Source organism: Lipotes vexillifer, unplaced genomic scaffold, assembly GCF_000442215.2.
Source record: "Lipotes vexillifer unplaced genomic scaffold, Lipotes_vexillifer_v1.1 scaffold426, whole genome shotgun sequence".
In the NCBI taxonomy this organism is placed as follows: domain Eukaryota; kingdom Metazoa; phylum Chordata; class Mammalia; order Artiodactyla; family Lipotidae; genus Lipotes; species Lipotes vexillifer.
Window position 1 is genome coordinate 2,531,268 of NW_006779491.1, and position 7,403 is coordinate 2,538,670.

The window sequence follows — 7,403 nt, forward strand, 5'->3', positions numbered from 1 at the left end:
GCGGCAGGGTTCCGGGCGAGAGAGCCCCAGCTTGGCATCTAGGTGATTACTAGGGGTGGCTGGTCCACGTGGGGCTCACCGTTTGGGCCAGGGCTTGGGCCAAGAGCTCGGTATACTCTTGTTGAAGCCTCACAGCCATGTAGGTTAATACATAGTTATTCCCAGTTCTTAGGTTTAGGAGACTGAAGTCTAGAATCATTAGGTAATTTGCCCAAGGTAACAAGGCCAAAGCTTATGGATTAAGGACAGGTTTTTTTCAGCTTTTTGATACATGTTCTTTTCTCCTCTGCATATTTATTCATATGTTTTTCTACTCTTCCCTTTATGAAAATGAAACCAAAGCGTATAGTGTCTTATAAAAGCTGCACCTTAAACCACAGTGTGGAACTACCTTTCTTGTAGGCCAGGAGGGTTAGGATTGTGGAGTACTGGCTGCTTTGTTCTGGTCAGGGGTTGATGCAACATACGGGCATAATCCTGGAGCCACAGAACACATAACCAGGACAGTTCGTCAAGTGAAAGAGTGCAGACAGCCGAAGCCAGGCATAGTTGTGTGTGTGTGTTGAGGCAGGAGGTGGACTTTAGGAGGAGGGCTTCATCTTTGTAAAATGGGTTTTGTGGCTACTTAATGTTATTTGAACTCTCTCCCCAGGGAGGGAAAGTATATCCCTCTACCCCAACGAGTTCGGGAAGGTCCCCGGGGAGGAGTCCGATGCAGTAGTTCTCGGGGTGGCCGGCCTGGCCTTAGCTCTTTGCCACCTCGTGGCCCTCACCATCTTGACAATAGCAGCCCTGGCCCAGGTTCTGAGACACGCGGTATCAATGGAGGTGAGTTGTGAAGCAGACTTGCTGGGGGCAGGGAACAGGAAGGTAAGGAGGTGGGGAAGACAATTAAAAGGATTTAGATGGGTTAGAAGGAAGGTGTGTTGATGGTAATGTAATAGCAGGAACTCTGCCTCTTTTTTCCCATCTTTAAAAAAAAAAAAAAAAAAATTAGGCCCTTCCCGCATGTCCCCTAAGGCACAGCGGCCTCTGAGAGGTGCCAAGACTCTGTCTTCCCCCAGCAGCAGGCCGTCTGGAGAAGCGTCTGTTCCACCTCCTCCTGCAGGTAAGATTCCAGTGGTGTTACATGAAGAAATGGATAGAAATTTGTGAAGGGATGTAAATGTGTCAGTTGTTAGAATGCTGGGATGGGAGACAGTTTCGAGATGTGATGAAAGGTGTTTTGGAGGCTTGGATTTATGCTTTTTAGGAAATAATTTTTCGGTTTCCCTCGTGCAGAAATCCCAGCGTGTAAATCCATGGGTTGTGTCTGGCTGGCAGATGTCTTTTGTTTAAATTAGTTGCCAACATTTTAAGACAGGAGAAAACATAGAAAATTTCTAACTTCTTTTGAAATACAGAAAGTTCTGCCAACACTGAACCTGTCTTGCTGCATAGCTCTGGTTGGCTGGAACTGAGTCATGCCTGTCCCTTTCAGCATTCCAGTCCTTCATGGTACCCATGAAGCCATTTTACCTGCTTACCTTATCTGCCTTGCCCTTCTAAGTATTTAGGTTTGTGGCCTTGTGGATAAACTTTTCTTGGTGTTTCTGTTGAGTTCCCGGTACCCATTGCTCATTGACCAGCAGTAACTATCACGTCACTCTCCCTTTTCTTCCAGTAGGCCGGATGTACCCCCCACGCTCTCCCAAGTCAGCTGCCCCTGCCCCAATTTCAGCTTCCTGTCCTGAGCCTCCCATCGGCTCAGCAGTACCAACCTCTTCAGCTTCCATCCCCGTGACGTCATCAGTTGGGGATCCTGGAGTAGGCTCCATTTCCCCAGCTTCTCCAAAGATCTCACTGGCACCCACAGATGGTAAGAGCCACCTGCTTGAGGGCCGTGGACAGTGGGAAGTGTGGTTCTGGAGAGAAGGGCCTTCATGCATCTCTCCTTTCTTGTTCAGTAAAAGAACTCCCAGCCAAGGAACCTGGGAGAACGCTGGAGTCCCAGGAGCTGTCCCGGATAGCAGGGAAAGGTGAGGATTTTTTTTTTTTTTTTTCTGTCAGATTCTAAAATACCCCTTGGATTAGGACAGCCTTTCAGTTAGGAAAGTTGTTGGAATTCAGAAAAAGACAATGTGTATCAGCCCTTTGATCCTAACTTAAAGGGTTCTAAAGAGCTCTTCTTTTTTTCCGTGGTTTCTTTGTCCTTTGGGATGCTGTGTAGCCACCTTCGAGAAAAGAAATGTATATTTTTTCCTTTTTTGGTATTTCTCATAGTCCCTGGCCTTCAGAACGAGCAGAAACGCTTTCAACTGGAAGAACTGAGAAAATTTGGGGCCCAGTTTAAGGTGAGAAAAGTGTGGGAATGAGCTAGGATGTTAGGATGGAGATGAAGGGGGTTTATGGAATAGGCACTGGGTGGCACCAAGAGGTGAGAGCAAGCAAAGATGAAGGAAGGAAGGTGGGCTTGGGGTCTGGACTGGACAGTACTCTGTATGTTGTATATGTGTTTCTCTCCTTCCAGCTTCAGCCCAGTAGCTCCCCTGAGACCAGCCTGGATCCTTTTCCTCCCCGGATCCTAAAGGAGGAGGCCAAAGGGAAGGAGAAGGAGGTTGATGGTCTTTTGGCTTCAGAGCCCATGGGGTCCCCTGTTTCCTCCAAGACAGAATCCATATCGGATAAGGAGGACAAACCACCCCTGCCACCAGCAGGAGGCGCCGAAGGGCCGGATCAGCCCCCACCGCCTTGCCCAAGCCAAACCGGTAGCCCCCCAGTGGGCCTCATCAAGGGAGATGACAAGGATGAGGGCCCTGTTGCTGAGTGAGTGGGGTGGGGAGCTGGGTGGGTATCGGGTGATGAGGAGAAGCCGTGAGGATTTACTTTATTTTTCTCTCACAGACAAGTGAAGAAGTCAACACTGAACCCTAATGCCAAGGAGTTCAATCCCACTAAGCCCCTGCTGTCTGTGGTGAGATGGGATGGGGGAATGTGGGCTTTGGTTTCCGTGAGGGAGACTTGGGAGCAGGGTGCGAGAGCACTGGGCAGGGGGAGCACCTGACTGTCAGGCAGCGAGAGGTGACAGAGTCTGGTAGTTAGGAGCACTGACTCCGCGTGATCCTCTGTGCCTGCAAGCTTTGTGATCTTAGGCCACTTAAGCTCTCTGTCTCAGTTTCCTCATCTGTAATTTGAGAAAGCTCGTCTCATAGGGTTTGACGTGAGGCTTAACCAAGAAAAAGCATAGGATGTGTTTGGCGCACAGCACTCCGTGGATGCTGTTGATTGGGGGGGGCGGGTGGTACGAAAGTCATTAAGATATCTTACACGTGTCCTCCTTTGTCTCTCACAGAATAAATCCACCAGTACTCCAACTTCTCCTGGGCCCCGGACTCATTCAACTCCCTCCATCCCGGTGCTGACAGCAGGCCAGAGTGGGCTATATAGCCCCCAGTACATTTCCTACATACCTCAGATCCATATGGGACCAGCTGTTCAGGTGAGAAGAGACTGGGTGGCCCAGGGTGAGAGGTTTGGCTGGGCTACCTGAGGGACCGAGTCACACCTGTTCTGAGCATTTATAAGCAAGTCGTTCAGTCTCACCTGTGTTCTTGTCCCTAGGCACCTCAGATGTATCCATATCCTGTATCCAACTCAGTGCCTGGACAGCAGGGCAAGTACCGGGGAGCAAAAGGTGAGCAGGGTCAGGAGGGGCAGTCGGTGGCACTGCCTAGTGCCTGCTGGCAGATGGAGCTTGAGCTCTGCACTACTTTCCCCCCACCGGCAGGCTCCCTGCCCCCCCAGCGCTCGGACCAACACCAGCCAGCCTCAGCCCCTCCGATGATGCAGGCCGCCGCCGCTGCTGGCCCCCCTCTGGTGGCTGCCACACCTTATTCTTCCTACATCCCCTACAATCCACAGCAGTTCCCAGGCCAGCCCGCCATGATGCAGCCCATGGCCCACTACCCCTCGCAGGTGACTGAGGCGTGGGAGGAGAGAGGGGTGCAGAGCCCCCGCTTCTTAGAAAGCCCGTCTTCTCCACCTCCCAGACTCCGGGAGCTGGAGAGGGAGGCAGGCAGAGTTCTGGGTGGTGGTGTCCCACTTAGGCTTCAGTCCTGGCTCTGGTAAGACCTGTGCAAGGCAGTGGATCCCTGGGCCTTAGTAGTGCTACACTTTATAGGGAAAAAAACTTAGTAGGGTTATCGTGAATGGGAAGCAGGGTGGTCGTGATGAGACCAGGGTAGCACTGTTGCCAGGGTGCTCGGCAGCAGGCTATGCCTCCCGAGCCCTCTGCCAGGCCGACCGCTCCTCGCTTTGCTCCTCCAGCCGGTGTTTGCCCCCATGCTTCAAAGCAACCCACGCGTGCTGACGTCGGGGAGCCATCCCCAGGCCATTGTGTCATCCTCCACCCCTCAGTACCCTTCTGCAGAGCAGCCCACCCCCCAAGCCCTTTATGGTGAGTCCTGTACCCTCCCCGCTCCAGGCTGTGCTCCTCCGCCCCCTCCAGTGTGCTCAGCCCTGATTCTCTCCCCCTTTCCTGCTGTAGCCACTGTTCACCAGTCCTATCCACACCATGCCACGCAGCTCCATGCCCACCAGCCGCAGCCGGCCACCACGCCTACTGGGAGCCAGCCGCAGTCCCAGCATGCAGCCCCCAGTCCCGTCCAGGTGCCTGCCATGGGGGATCCAAGTGGGCGGGGCAGGAATGAGTGGCTGCAAGAGGGATAGGGTAGGGATCATTCCCCAGCGGGGAGGGAGGACCAGGGGTCAGCAAGTGGTAGGCTGGGGGACCGCAGAAGGAAGTGGCACTCACCCTCCACTTCTCCTTGACAGCACCAGGCGGGGCAGGCCCCACACCTGGGCAGTGGACAGCCACAGCAGAACCTGTACCACCCAGGGGCCCTGACAGGCACGCCGCCTTCTCTGCCGCCGGGACCTTCTGCGCAGTCCCCTCAGAGCAGCTTCCCCCAGCCAGCCGCTGTGTATGCTATCCATGCCCACCAGCAGCTGCCCCACGGCTTCACCAACATGGCCCATGTTACCCAGGTAAGAGCCCACGTGACCTGCTTTGCCACAAGGACCTGAATGAACCCTCAGTGCACCTTTCACTTCAGGCTCCTGACACTGGGATTTTCAGAGCCCGTGTCTGAAAGGTGCTCCCAGCTGCTTTTTTTCTCTGCAGGCCCATGTCCAAACTGGAATCACAGCAGCCCCGCCCCCTCACCCTGGGGCTCCCCACCCGCCCCAGGTGATGCTGCTGCACCCACCCCAGAGCCATGGGGGCCCCCCCCAAGGCGCGGTGCCCCAGAGTGGGGTGCCTGCACTCTCAGCTTCCACACCCTCACCCTATCCCTACATCGGACACCCCCAAGGTGAGCAGCCTGGCCAGGCGCCTGGATTTCCAGGAGGAGCCGATGACAGGATTCGTGAGTTCTCGTTAGCTGGGGGAATTTGGCATGGAAGAGCTGATGGGCTGCAGGTGGGGCAGGATGCACGGGTTCTGGGTGGGGAGTGAGGGGTCTTGGAGGCAGGGCTGTCCCACAGGGCGCCTGCCGACCTGCACCTGTCTGTGAAGTATGTAGGGTGGGCAGAAGCCACAGTCGCCGCCGCCAGGGGCTTGCTCCTGGCTCTGTCCTTTGCTTCCCTCCGTCCTCGCTCAGTTGTGATCCAGCAGCCCCCCTCCCCACTGCCTCCCCAGCTCTCAGTGACCCCGACTGTCTCCTGACTTAGCCGAGGTAAGGTCAGCGCAGCAGACAGGGCCAGGCTGGGGTGTGGGGGGCTGAGCTGGGCACATGAGGAAGGGCTCTGGCTCACTGGGAAACGGCGATTGATCTGTGCTTCTGACAGCCCCATGAGACACCTTGAGGAGGCGCTCCTACCAGCACTGCCCCACACCCCGCACTGGACGGCACTGGATGCAGGGACAGCTGCTTGGGTTCTAATGCTCCTGCTCTCTTCTCTTTCCCCTCCAACCAGTTCAATCTCATCCCTCCCAGCAGCTCCCCTTCCACCCCCCGGGGAACTGAAGATTGTCCTGGCCGCGACCTGAGACCTCCATGAGTGGAGGGAAGAGTGACCTATGTCTCTTCCCCCAGCAGCTCGGACCAGTCCCAGCCCCCCAATCCCCCTTTCCCCCCCGGGGGTGGGGGGAGCTGGGGAATTCCTGCCAAGCACCTTGAATGGGAAGGGGGGCCTCAAAGTGGGCAGGGCCGGGGTCCAGCGGGGGTGGGGGGTTCCTGCTCTGCCCCTGCCCATCCTCACCCCATCTTGCCCTTCCATCCTCTCATCTATCCCCCACCCCCGCTGGAGACGAAGATCTTTTATTTTCTATTATTTATAACCTCAGACTTGGGCCCCCTGTTCTTTCTTCCCCATTAACTTGAATGATCTGCGTGAGAGACAACAGATGCCCCACAAAGGATGGTTGGACAAGGACTTTTACTTTTTATTACATAAAAATATTTAAAAAAAATTAAAAAAAATAAAATTTTAAACTAACTTAACCCGCGTATAGTTTTCTCTTTGGAGACTAGTGAGATCGCAGCTCAGTTTTACGTGGTTCCCAAGGTGGGGCAGTGTAACAGTACAGCCCAAAGATGCCTTTCTGGCTCTGTAAGTGCTACACAGGTCACCCAGTCTCTGTGGCTGTTTTCTCCCCTCAAAGTTGGCCTCATAGGTATGGTTTGAGGTTTTCATTTCTAACATAAGTACTTCATGAGTTATGTCTGCCTCTTTACACTGAAAAGTACATTTAGTGTTTTGGGCCACTGGAAATAAGGGCCTGACTGGTACCCAGCTGAGAGGTCTTGGGTGTGGGTGAGAGCTGTAAGATGAAGCTGCTGGTGAAAGTGGGGAGAGGGCTGAACTGAGCCAGGCTGAGGGGAGCAGGAGCTAAATGAGGAAGAGGGGAGGCAAGTACGGGATGGAGAAATAACAGGCTGCAGAAGAGGGGGTTCTTTCAGAGACGGAATTCTTACTATAGGACCTGGCCTTGGTTTCTTGTCTATAAAGTGAAGATTTCACCCTTAGAGGTTAGAGGATGGGACTGGTGTTCAGTTATAGGCAGAGAAAATTGGCTGAGACCAGGGCAGAAGGAATGAAATTAGATATTGGGGGAGAATTCCCAGGTGTGAGTATCTGAAACCTGGTATCTGGCAGGCATGGCACTGGGGAAGACAGGCGACGTGTTTAAAGAGGCGAGTAGAGAAAGGGGTTATCTGTAGCAGCTAACTGGCTGTGAAAAACGGGCTGGTCTGGGGTTCCAAGTGACTAGAGCTGTCTTAGGGGCCATCCATTGGGGTTGGGAGGCAGCCCATGATGGAAGAAACAGGAGCAGGAAAGCCTTCAATTGGGCTCCTGGTGTTTGCAGTGCAGATGGAGACAGGTTTCTGTAGTCCTGGGAGAGGTGTAATTGCAGGCATTCC

General features: G+C 54.1%; 1 protein-coding gene across 5 annotated transcripts in view; it reads left to right on the top strand.

The window, feature by feature from the left end:
• ATXN2L (ataxin 2 like) overlaps positions 1-6,028 on the top strand; it is an 11,017-nt gene extending 4,989 nt beyond the window's left edge. Inside the window, exons 9-24 of one of the 5 annotated variants that reach the window (XM_007452797.1) lie at positions 1-42; positions 653-828; positions 998-1,108; positions 1,664-1,858; positions 1,947-2,018; positions 2,263-2,333; positions 2,510-2,805; positions 2,884-2,953; positions 3,332-3,478; positions 3,601-3,673; positions 3,767-3,954; positions 4,306-4,435; positions 4,526-4,647; positions 4,813-5,025; positions 5,162-5,405; positions 5,979-6,028. The exon at positions 1-42 is cut by the window's left edge and continues 6 nt beyond it. In XM_007452797.1, coding sequence (XP_007452859.1) covers positions 1-42; positions 653-828; positions 998-1,108; positions 1,664-1,858; positions 1,947-2,018; positions 2,263-2,333; positions 2,510-2,805; positions 2,884-2,953; positions 3,332-3,478; positions 3,601-3,673; positions 3,767-3,954; positions 4,306-4,435; positions 4,526-4,647; positions 4,813-5,025; positions 5,162-5,405; positions 5,979-6,028 — 2,200 coding nt within the window. Of the gene's footprint in view, positions 43-652; positions 829-997; positions 1,109-1,663; positions 1,859-1,946; positions 2,019-2,262; positions 2,334-2,509; positions 2,806-2,883; positions 2,954-3,331; positions 3,479-3,600; positions 3,674-3,766; positions 3,955-4,305; positions 4,436-4,525; positions 4,648-4,812; positions 5,026-5,161; positions 5,406-5,554; positions 5,710-5,955 lie in introns of those variants that run through there. The other 4 variants (XM_007452800.1, XM_007452798.1, XM_007452799.1 and 1 more) reach the window with 4 other exon arrangements.
• The last annotated feature ends 1,375 nt before the right edge of the window (positions 6,029-7,403 follow it).